The 12,093-nt window shown below is 56.5% G+C and overlaps 1 protein-coding gene across 2 annotated transcripts in view; it reads right to left on the bottom strand.

Annotated features, from left to right (window-relative positions):
- Positions 1–12,093, bottom strand: part of ethe1 (ETHE1 persulfide dioxygenase) — a 61,056-nt gene that overhangs the window by 34,037 nt on the left and 14,926 nt on the right. For both annotated transcript variants that reach the window (XM_086004019.1, XM_086004020.1), the window contains exon 4: positions 9,452–9,581. In XM_086004019.1, coding sequence (XP_085860145.1) covers positions 9,452–9,581 — 130 coding nt within the window. The remainder of the gene's footprint in view (positions 1–9,451; positions 9,582–12,093) is intronic.

The following is a 12,093-nucleotide window of genomic DNA, read 5'->3' as shown; positions in this document are numbered from 1 at the left end:
ACAAGTGGTGACACTCAAGCTGTAATCTCCGAGTGCGTGAGAATTCCATGAGGAACGCCGTTCGCCTGCTGCTTTTCCCAAGTCTCGATCCCAAATTTAGTTCTGGAAACCGAGAAGGATCGAAGGACCCTGTCGCTCTCTGACCTGCATCGGCTCCTGGTCCCAGAACGGCACCATTTAAAGATTCTCATCCTCCTGTTCCAATCCCTTCTTAGCATTGCCCCCCTCCCTATCTCTGTAACCTCCTCCAGCCCCTACAACACTCCCTATCTCTGTAACCTCCTCCAGCCCCTACAACCCTCCCTATCTCTGTAGCCTCCTCCAGCCCCTACAACCCTCCCTATCTCTGTAACCTCCTCCAGCCCCTACAGCCCTCCCGATCTCTGTAACCTCCTCCAGCCCCTACAACACTCCCTATCTCTGTAACCTCCTCCAGCCCCTACAACCCTCCCTATCTCTGTAACCTCCTCCAGCCCCTACAACCCTCCCTATCTCTGTAACCTCCTCCAGCCCCTACTCCCCTCCCGATCTCTGTAACCTCCTCCAGCCCCCTACAACCCTCCCTATCTCTGTAACCTCCTCCAGCCCCTACAACCCTCCCTATCTCTGTAACCTCCTCCAGCCCCTACAACACTCCCTATCTCTGTAACCTCCTCCAGCCCCTACTCCCCTCCCTATCTCTGTAACCTCCTCCAGCCCCTACAACCCTCCCTATCTCTGTAACCTCCTCCAGCCCCTACAACACTCCCTATCTCTGTAACCTCCTCCAGCCCCTACAACCCTCCATATCTCTGTAACCTCCTCCAGCCCCTACAACCCTCCCTATCTCTGTAACCTCCTCCAGCCCCGACAACCCTCCCTATCTCTGTAACCTCCTCCAGCCCCTACAACCCTCCCTATCTCTGTAACCTCCTCCAGCCCCTACAACACTCCCTATCTCTGTAACCTCCTCCAGCCCCTACAACACTCCCTATCTCTGTAACCTCCTCCAGCCCCTACTCCCCTCCCTATCTCTGTAACCTCCTCCAGCCCCTACAACCCTCCCTATCTCTGTAACCTCCTCCAGCCCCTACAACACTCCCTATCTCTGTAACCTCCTCCAGCCCCTACAACCCTCCATATCTCTGTAACCTCCTCCAGCCCCTACAACCCTCCCTATCTCTGTAACCTCCTCCAGCCCCGACAACCCTCCCTATCTCTGTAACCTCCTCCAGCCCCTACAACCCTCCCTATCTCTGTAACCTCCTCCAGCCCCTACAACCCTCCCTATCTCTGTAACCTCCTCCAGCCCCCTACAACCCTCCCTATCTCTGTAACCTCCTCCAGCCCCTACAACACTCCCTATCTCTGTAACCTCCTCCAGCCCCTACAACCCTCCCTATCTCTGTAACCTCCTCCAGCCCCTACATCCCTCCCTATCTCTGTAACCTCCTCCAGCCCCTACATCCCTCCCTATCTCTGTAACCTCCTCCAGCCCCTACAACACTCCCTAACTCTGTAACCTCCTCCAGCCTCTACAACCCTCCGTATCTCTGTAACCTCCTCCAGCTCCTACAACCCTCCCTATCTCTGTAACCTCCTCCAGCCCCTACAACCCTCCCTATCTCTGTAACCTCCTCCAGCCCCTACAACACTCCCTATCTCTGTAACCTCCTCCAGCTCCTACAACCCTCCCTATCTCTGTAACCTCCTCCAGCCCCTACAGCCCTCCCTATCTCTGTAGCCTCCTCCAGCCCCTACAACACTCCCTATCTCTGTAACCTCCTCCACCCTTGGCAACCCTCCCTATCTGTGTAACCTCCTCCAGCCCCTACAACCCTCCCTATCACTGTAAGCTCCTCCAGCCCCCTACAACTCTCCCTATCTCTGTAACCTCCTCCAGCCCCTACAACTCTCCCTACCTCTGTAACCTCCTCCAGCCCCTACAACCCTCCCTATCTCTGTAACCTGCTCCAGCCCCTACAACACTCCCTATCTCTGTAGCCTCCTCCAGCCCCTACAACTCTCCCTATCTCTGTAACCTCCTCCAGCCCCTGCAAACCTCCCTATCTCTGTAACCTCCTCCAGCCCCTACATCCCTCCCTATCTCTGTAGCCTCCTCCAGCCCCTACAACCCTCCCTATCTCTGTAACCTCCTCCAGCCCCTACAACCCTCCCTATCTCTGTAACCTCCTCCAGCCCCCTACAACCCTCCCTATCTCTGTAGCCTCCTCCAGCCCCTACAAACCTCCCTATCTCTGTAACCTCCTCCAGCCCCTACAACTCTCCATATCTCCGTAACCTCCTCCAGCCCCTACAACCCTCCCTATCTCTCTAACCTCCTCCAGTCCCCTACAACCCTCCCTAACTCTGTAACCTCCTCCAGCCCCTACAAACCTCCCGATCTCTGTAACCTCTTCCAGCCCCAACAACCCTCCGTATCTCTGTAACCTCCTGCAGTCCCCTACAACCCTCCCTATCTCTGTAACCTCTTCCAGCCCCTACAACCCTCCCTATCACTGTAACCTCCTCCAGCCCCTACAACCCTCCCTATCTGTGTAACCGCCTCCAGCCCCTACAACCCTCCCTATCTCTGTAACCTCCTCCAGCCCCCTACAACTCTCCCTATCTCTGTAACCTCCTCCAGCCCCTACAACCCTCCCTATCTCTGTAACCTCCTCCAGCCCCTACAACCCTCCCTATCTCTGTAACCTCCTCCAGCCCCTACAACCCTCCCTATCTCTGTAACCTCCGCCAGCCCCGACAACCCTCCCTATCTCTGTAACCTCCTCCAGCCGAAACAACCCTCCCTAACTCTGTAACCTCCTCCAACCTCCTACAACCCTCCCTATCTCTGTAACCTCCTCCAGCCCCTACAACTCTCCCTATCTCTGTAACCTCCTCCAGCCCCTACAACTCTCCCTATCTCTGTAACCTCCTCCAGCCCCTACAACCCTCCCTATCTCTGTAACCTCCTCCAGCCCCTACAACCCTCCCTATCTCTGTAGCCTCCTGCAGCACCTACAACTCTCCCTATCTCTGTAACCTCCTCCAGCCCCTACAAACCTCCCTGTCTCTCTAACCTCCTCCAGCCCCTACAACCCTCCCTATCTCTCTAGCCTCCTCCAGCCCCTACAACCCTCCCTATCTCTGTAACCTCCTCCAGCCCCCTACAACCCTCCCTATCTCTGTAGCCTCCTCCAGCCCCTACAACACTCCCTATCTCTGTAACCTCCTCCAGCCCTTGCAACCCTCCCTATCTGTGTAACCTCCTCCAGTCCCGACAATCCTCCCTATCTCTGCAACCTCCTCCAGCCCCTACAACCCTCCCTATCTCTGTAGCCTCCTCCAGCCTCTACAACTCTCCCTATTTCTGTAACCTCCTCCAGCCGCTATAAAACTCCCTATTACTGTAACCTCCTCCAGCCCCCTACAACTCTCCCTATCTCTGTAATCTCCTCCAGCCCCTAGAACTCTCCCTATCTCTGTAACCTCCTCCAGCCCCTACAACCCTCCCTATCTCTGTAACCTCCTCCAGCCCCTACAACCCTCCATATCTCTGTAGCCTCCTCCAGCCCCTACAACTCTCCCTATCTCTGTAACCTCCTCCAGCCCCTACAGCGCTCCCTATCTCTGTAGCCTCCTCCAGCCCCTACAACACTCCCTATCTCTGTAACCTCCTCCAGCCTTTGCAACCCTCCCTATCTGTGTAATCTCCTCCAGCCCCTACAACCCTCCCTAACTCTGTAACCTCCTCCAGCCCCTACAAACCTCCCGATCTCTGTAACCTCTTCCAGCCCCAACAACCCTCCCTATCTCTGTAACCTCCTGCAGTCCCCTACAACCCTCCCTATCTCTGTAACCTCTTCCAGCCCCTACAACCGTCCCTATCACTGTAACCTCCTCCAGCCCCTACAACCCTCCCTATCTCTGTAACCTCCTCCAGCCCCTACAACCCTCCCTATCTCTAACCTCCTCCAGCCCCTACAACCCTCCCTATCTCTAACCTCCTCCAGCCCCTACAACCCTCCCTATCTCTGTAACCTCCTCCAGCCCCTACAACCCTCCCTATCTCTAACCTCCTCCAGCCCCTACAACCCTCCCTATCTCTTACCTCCTCCAGCCCTGCAACCCTCCCTATCTCTAACCTCCTCCAGCCCCTACAACCCTCCCTATCTCTAACCTCCTCCAGCCCCTACAACCCTCCCTATCTCTAACCTCCTCCAGCCCCGCAACCCTCCCTAATTCTGTAACCTCCTCCAGCCCCTACAACCCTCCCTATCTCTAACCTCCTCCAGCCCCTACAACCCTCCCTATCTCTAACCTCCTCCAGCCCTGCAACCCTCTGAGTTCTCTGAACTCCTCCAACTCTGGCCTCTTATCCATCCCCCACTCTCTTTGCCCCAGCATTTGCGGCCCTGCCTTCAGCCGCCTGGGCCCTAAGCTCTGGAGTTCCCTCTTTACTTGCAGTACTGTGCACAGTTCTGGTCTCCATATTACAGAAAGGATACAGAGGGACTGGAGATTTGTACCATCATGGTGCCACAACTGAGAGGTTCGAATGATCAGGGGAGGCTGAACAGGCCGGGGCTCTTTTCTCTAGAAAAGAGAAGGCTGAGGGGTGACCTGATGGAGGTCTTCAAGATTATGAAGGGTTTGATAGAGTAGATGTAGAGAAGATGTTTCCACTTGTGGGGGAGGCCAGAACTAGGGGCCGTCAATATAAGACAGTCACTGATAAATCCAATAGGGAATACAGGAGAAACTTCTTTCCCCAGAGAGTGGTGAGAATGGGGAACTCGCTACCACAGGGAGTGGTTGAGGCGAAGAGCAGAGATGGATTTAAGGGGAAGCTGGATAAACACACGAGGGAGAAAGGAATAGGATATGGTGATGGGGTGAGATGAAGAGGGGTGGGAGGAGGCTGGTGTTGACGGGGTGAGATGAAGAGGGGTGGGAGGAGGCTGGTGTTGATGGGGTGAGATGAAGAGGGGTGGGAGGAGGCTGGTGTTGATGGGGTGAGATGAAGAGGGGTGGGAGGAGGCTGGTGTTGATGGGGTGAGATGAAGAGGGGTGGGAGGAGGCTGGTGTTGATGGGGTGAGATGAAGAGGGGTGGGAGGAGGCTGGTGTTGATGGGGTGAGATGAAGAGGGGTGGGAGGAGGCTGGTGTTGATGGGGTGAGATGAAGAGGGGTGGGAGGAGGCTGGTGGTGATGGGGTGAGATGAAGAGGGGTGGGAGGAGGCTGGTGTTGATGGGGTGAGATGAAGAGGGGTGGGAGGAGGCTGGTGTGGGTGGGGTGAGATGAAGAGGGGTGGGAGGAGGCTGTTGTTGATGGGGTGAGATGAAGAGGGGTGGGAGGAGGCTGGTGTTGATGGGGTGAGATGAAGAGGCGTGGGAGGAGGCTGGTGTTGATGGGGTGAGATGAAGCGGCGTGGGAGGAGGCTGGTGTGGATGGGGTGAGATGAAGAGTGGTGGGAGGAGGCTGGTGTTGATGGGGTGAGACAAAGAGGGGTGGGAGGATGCTGGTGTTGATGGGGTGAGATGAAGAGGGGTGGGAGGAGACTGGTGTTAATGGGGTGAGATGAAGAGGGGCGGGAGGAGGCTGGTGTTGATGAGGTCAGATGAAGAGGGGTGGGAGGAGGCTGGTGTTGATGGGGTGAGATGAAGAGGGGTGGGAGGAGGCTGGTGTTGATGGGGTGAGATGAAGAGGGGTGGGAGGAGGCTGGTGTTGATGGGGTGAGATGAAGAGGGGTGGGAGGAGGCTGGTGTTGATGGGATGAGATGAGGAGGTGGGAGGAGGCTGGTGTTGATGGGGTGAGATGAAGAGTGGTGGGAGGATGCTGGTGTTGATGGGGTGAGATGAAGAGGGGTGGGAGGAGGCTGGTGTGGATGGGGTGAGATGAAGAGAGGTGGGAGGAGGCTGGTGTTGACGGGGTGAGATGAAGAGGGGTGAGTGGAGGCTGGTATTGACGGGGTGAGATGAAGAGGGGTGGGAGGAGGCTGGTGTTGATGGGGTGAGATGAAGAGGGGTGGGAGGAGGCTGGTGTTGATGGGGTGAGATGAAAAGGGGTGGGAGGAGGCTGGTGTGGATGGGGTGAGATGAAGAGGAGAGGGAGGAGGCTGGTGTTGATGGGGTGAGATGAAGAGGGGTGGGAGGAGGCTGGTGTGGATGGGGTGTGATGAAGAGGGAAGGGAGGAGGCTGGTGTTGATGGGGTGAGATGAAGAGGGGAGGGAGGAGGCTGGTGTTGATGGGGTGAGATGAAGAGAGGTGGGAGGAGGCTGGTGGTGATGGGGTGAGATGAAGAGGGGTGGGAGGAGGCTGGTGTGGATGGGGTGAGATGGAGAGAGGTGGGAGGAGGCTGGTGTTGACGGGGTGAGATGAAGAGGGGTGGGTGGAGGCTGGTGTTGACGGGGTGAGATGAAGAGCGGTGGGAGGAGGCTGGTGTTGATGGGGTGAGATGAAGAGAGCTGGGAGGAGGCTGGTGTTGATGGGGTGAGATGAAGAGGGCTGGGTGGAGGCTGGTGTTGATGGGGTGAGATGAAGAGAGCTGGGAGGAGGCTGGTGTTGATGGGGTGAGATGAAGAGGGGTGGGTGGAGGCTGGTGTTGACGGGGTGAGATGAAGAGGGGTGGGAGGAGGCTGGTGTTGATGGGGTGAGATGAAGAGGGGGTGGGAGGAGGCTGGTGTTGATGGGATGAGATGAAGAGGGGTGGGAGGAGGCTGGTGTTGATGGGTTGAGATGAAGAGGTGAGGGAGGAGGCTGGTGTTGATGGGGTGAGATGAAGAGGGGTGGGAGGAGGCTGGTGTGGATGGGGTGTGATGAAGAGGGGTGGGAGGAGGCTGGTGTTGAAGGGGTGAGATGAAGAGGGGTGGGAGGAGGCTGGTGTTGATGGGGTGAGATGAAGAGGGGTGGGAGGAGGCTGGTGTTGATGGGGTGAGATGAAGAGGGGTGGGAGGAGGCTGGTGTTGACGGGGTGAGATGAAGAGGGGTGGGAGAAGGCTGGTGTTGATGGGGTGAGATGAAGAGGGGAGGGAGGAGGCTGGTGTTGATGGGGTGAGATGAAGAGGGGAGGGAGGAGGCTGGTGTTGATGGGGTGAAATGAAGAGGGGTGGGAGGAGGCTGGTGTTGATGGGGTGAGATGAAGAGGGGTGGGGGGCGGCTTGTGTGGATGGGGTGAGATGAAGAGGGGTGGGGGGAGGCTGGTGTTGGTGGGGTGAGATGAAGAGGGGAGGGAGGAGGCTTGCACTGATGGGGTGAGATGAAGAGGGATGGGGGGAGGCTGGTGTTGATTGGGTGAGATGAAGCGGGGTGGGAGGTGGCTTGTGTTGATGGGGTGAGAAGAGGAGGGGTGGGAGGAGGCTGGTGTTGATGGGGTGAGAAGAAGAAGGGTGGGAGGAGGCTGGTGTTGATGGGGTGAGATGAAGAGGGGTGGGAGGAGGCTGGTGTTGATGGGGTGAGATGAAGAGGGGAGGGAGGAGGCTTGTGTTGATGGGATGAGATGATGAGGGGTGGGAGGAGGCTGGTGTGGATGGAGTGAGATGAAGAGGGGTGGGAGGAGGCTGGTGTTGATGGGGTGAGATGAAGAGGGGTGGGAGGAGGCTGGTGTTGATGGGGTGAGATGAAGAGGGGTGGGAGGGGGCTGGTGTTGATGGGGTGAGATGAAGAGGGGTGGGATGAGGCTGGTGTTGATGGGGTGAGATGAAGAGGGGTGGGAGGAGGCTGGTGTTGATGGGATGAGATGATGAGGGGTGGGAGGAGGCTGGTGTTGACGGGGTGAGATGAAGAGGGGAGGAGGCTGGTGTTGATGGGGTGAGATGAAGAGGGGTGGGAGGAGGCTGGTGTTGATGGGGTGAGATGAAGAGGGGTGGGAGGAGGCTGGTGTTGACGGGGTGAGATGAAGAGGGGAGGAGGCTGGTGTTGATGGGGTGAGATGAAGAGGGGTGGGAGGAGGCTGGTGGTGACGGGGTGAGATGAAGTGGGGTGGGAGGAGGCTGGTGTTGATGGGGTGAGATGAAGAGGGTGGGAGGAGGCTGGTGTGGGTGGGGTGAGATGAAGAGGGGTGGGAGGAGGCTGTTGTTCATGGGGTGAGGTGAAGAGGGGTGGGAGGAGGCTGGTGTTGATGGGGTGAGATGAAGACGGGTGGGAGGTGGCTGGTGTTGATGGGGTGAGATGAAGAGGGGTGGGAGGAGGCTGGTGTTGATGGGGTGAGATGAAGAGGGGTGGGAGGAGGCTGGTGTGGATGGGGTGAGATGAAGAGTGGTGGGAGGAAGCTGGTGTTGATGGGGTAAGACGAAGAGGGGTGGGAGGATGCTGGTGTTGATGGGGTGAGATGAAGAGGGGTGGGAGGAGGCTGGTGTTAATGGGGTGAGATGAAGAGGGGCGGGAGGAGGCTGGTGTTGATGAGGTCAGATGAAGAGGGGTGGGAGGAGGCTGGTGTTGACGGGGTGAGATGAAGAGGGTTGGGAGGAGGCTGGTGTTGATGGGGTGAGATGAATAGGGGTGGGAGGAGGCTGGTGTTGATGGGGTGAGATGAGGAGGTGGGAGGAGGCTGGTGTTGATGGGGTGAGATGAAGAGTGGTGGGAGGAGGCTGGTGTTGATGGGGTGAGATGAAGAGGGGTGGGAGGAGGCTGGTGTGGATGGGGTGAGATGAAGAGAGGTGGGAGGAGGCTGGTGTTGACGGGGTGAGATGAAGAGGGGTGAGTGGAGGCTGGTATTGACGGGGTGAGATGAAGAGGGGTGGGAGGAGGCTGGTGTTGATGGGGTGAGATGAAGAGGGGTGGGAGGAGGCTGGTGTTGATGGGGTGAGATGAAGAGAGGTGGGAGGAGGCTGGTGTTAATGGGGTGAGATGAAGATGGGTGGGGGGCGTCTGGTGTGGATGGGGTGAGATGAAGAGGGGTGGGGGGAGGCTGGTGTTGATGGGGTGAGATGAAGAGGGGAGGGAGGAGGCTTGTGCTGATGGGGTGAGATGAAGAGGGGTGGGGGGAGGCTGGTGTTGATTGGGTGTGATGAAGCGGGGTGGGAGGAGGCTTGTGTTGATGGGGTGAGAAGAGGAGGGGTGGGAGGAGGCTGGTGTTGATGGGGTGAGAAGAAGAGGGGTGGGAGGAGGCTGGTGTTGATGGGGTGAGATGAAGAGGGGTGGGAGGAGGCTGCTGTTGATGGGGTGAGATGAAGCGGGGTGGGAGGAGGCTGGTGTGGATGGGGTGAGATGAAGAGGGGAGGGAGGAGGCTGGTGTTGATGGGCTGGACCGAATGGCCTGTTTCTGTGCAGTACATTCGATGTAATTCTTTGTAGAAAGATATTTGTCCCCACATGTTGGCAAAGCAGGAGGCACAGACTTGGGGACTGTCACCAGAGGAATCCAAGGCTTAAGTCGAAGAAATCTTTCTACACAGGAGGTGACTGGAACGAGGAATGGTTTTACTGTAGAGGGCGTGAGGCCGCGGCGAGATGGAAGAAGGGGCTTACCTTGCTGGAAGTCTGTTCGTCCGCAGCCTCGAATGAGAAGTGCGTCTCCGGTGAACGCCATCGATTTGTCGTTGAGTACGTAGGTTAGACAACCATTCGTGTGTCCTGGGGTAGCGTGGACCTGCAGGAACTAGACGGGATGAAACAAAAAATAAATCAAGAGACCCTGACAGGGCCAACTGCCGACAAAAAGCATTCCCAAACCCGTCGGCTTTCCTCCTCCGCTCCTATCGCCCAGTCGCTCCCTCTGTGTCCTCCCAGCTTGAAGCTCAACAATGGAGCCTAGCAGGAGATCTCAATGGCCAAGCTTCCTCCAGGGGTGAGATACGTGTGTGATCAACCATGGCCTCTGCACGCGCTGTCTGGAAATGGCGTACCGTGGCTGCAGTGTGTACCATCCACAAGATGCACTGCAGCAACTCGCCAAGGCTTCTTCGGCAGCACCTCCCAAACCCGCCACCTCTTCCACCTAGAAGGACAAGGGCAGCAGGTGCATGGGAACACCACCACCTCCAAGTTCCCCTCCAAGTCACACACACCATCCTGACTTGGAAATATATCGGCCGTTCCTTCATCGTCGCTGGGTCAAAATCCTGGAACTCCCTCCCTAACAGCACTGTGGGAGCACCTTCACCACACGGACTGCAGCGGTTCAAGGCGGCGGCTCACCACCACCTTCTCGAGGGGTGACTAGGGATGGGCAATAAATGCCGGGCTCGCCAGAGATGCCACAAGTATTAATTCCATGAGGTTCCAGCAGGTACGGGTTGCTCTCGGCACCTCGCTTTGGGAAGGATATATTGGCCTTGGAAAGAGTGCAGCGCAGATTGACCAGAATGCTACCAGGGCTCCGAGGGTTTGATTATGAGGAGAGATTGCATCAACCAGGCTTGTATTCCCTGGAATTTAGAAGGTTAGAAAGAAAGAAATACTTGCATTTCTCCAGCGCCTTTCACCACCTCAGGATGTCCCAAAGCGCTTCACAGCCAATGAAGTACTTCTTTTGAAGTGCGGTCGCTGTTGTCATGTAGGAAACGCGGCAGATAATTTGCGCACAGCAAGCTCCCACAAACAGGAATGTGATAATGACCAGCTCATCTTTTTTTGTTATGTTTACTGAGGGATTAATGTTGCCCCAGGACACCGGGGAGAACTCCCCTGCTCTACTTTGAAACAGTGGCCATGGGATCTTTTACATCTACCTGAGAGAGCAGACGGGGCCTCAGTTTAACATCCCATCCGAAAGACGGCACCTCTGACAGTGCAGCACTCCCTCAGTGCTGCCCCTCCGACAGTGTGGCGCTCCCTCAATACTGCCCCTCCGACAGTGCAGTGCTCCCTCAGTACTGCCCCTCCGACAGTGCGGCACTCCCTCAGTACTGCCCCTCCGACAGTGCGGCACTCCCTCAGTACTGCCCCTCCGACAGCGCCGCGCTCCCTCAGTACTGCCTCTCCAACAGTGCGGCGCTCCCTCAGTACTGCCCCTCCCACAGTGCGGCACTGCCTCAGTACTGCCCCTCCGACAGTGCGGCGCTCCCTCAGTACTGACCCTCCGACAGTGCGGCGCTCCCTCAGTACTGCCCCTCCGACAGTGCGGCGCTCCCTCAGTACTGCCCCTCCGACAGTGCGGCGCTCCCTCAGTACTGCCCCTCTGACAGTGCGGCACTCCCTCAGTACTGCCCCTCCGACAGTGCGGCGCTCCCTCAGTACTGCACTGGGAGAGTCAGCCTAGCTTTATGTGCTCAAGTCTCTGGAGTGGGACTTGAACCCACAACCTTCTGACTCAGAGGCGAGTGTGCTACCCACTGAGCCACGGCTGACACTTAAGAGATGATTTGATTGAGGTTTTTTTGGGTTTTGAATGGAATTGACCAGGTAGCTCGAGAGAAACTATTTCCGCTGGTGGGGGGGGAGTCTAGGACAAGGGGACAGAACCTGAAAATCCGAGCCAGACCATTCAGGAGAGAAGTTCAGAATTACTTCTTCATGCAAAGGGTGGTAGAAGTGAGGAACTCCCTCCCACAGAAAGCAGTAGATGCTCGCGCTCAATTAATCATTTTACCATCTGAGACCGATGGAGTTTTTTTCTCGCCAAGGGTTATTAAGGGATATGGAGCCAAGACGGGTGGATGGAGTTAGGATACATTTCAACCGTGATCTCATTGAATGGCGGAACAGGCTCGAAGGGCTGAATGGCCTCGTCATGTTCCTAATCAGTCTCGTGTGGTTAGCAACAGAGGCTCCACAATACAAGATGGTCTATTCTCCCAGGAAGATGCCAACTCAACTTTCAAATGGACGGGAGTACAAATTAGAGAAGTTATGTTAAACTTGTAGAGAACTGTATTTTGACCACACTTGGAGCACTGTGCACAGTTCTGGTCTCCGTATACCCTGGTTAGACCACACTTGGAGCACTGTGCACAGTTCTGGTCTCCACATACCCTGGTTAGACCACACTTGGAGCACTGTGCACAGTTCCGGTCTCCATATACTTTGGTTAGACCACACTTGGAGCACTGTGCACAGTTCTGGTCTCCATATACTTTGGTTAGACCACACTTGGAGCACTGTGCACAGTTCTGGTCTCCATATACCTTGGTTAGACCACACTTGGAGCACTGTGCACAGTTCTGGTCTCC

This window comes from Somniosus microcephalus, chromosome 12, assembly GCF_052327205.1.
Source record: "Somniosus microcephalus isolate GS21.2 chromosome 12, FLI_Smic_1.0, whole genome shotgun sequence".
NCBI classification, from domain to species: Eukaryota; Metazoa; Chordata; class Chondrichthyes; order Squaliformes; family Somniosidae; genus Somniosus; species Somniosus microcephalus.
The sequence above is the reverse complement of the archived record's forward strand: the minus strand, read 5'-3'. Positions and strand labels throughout refer to the sequence as shown.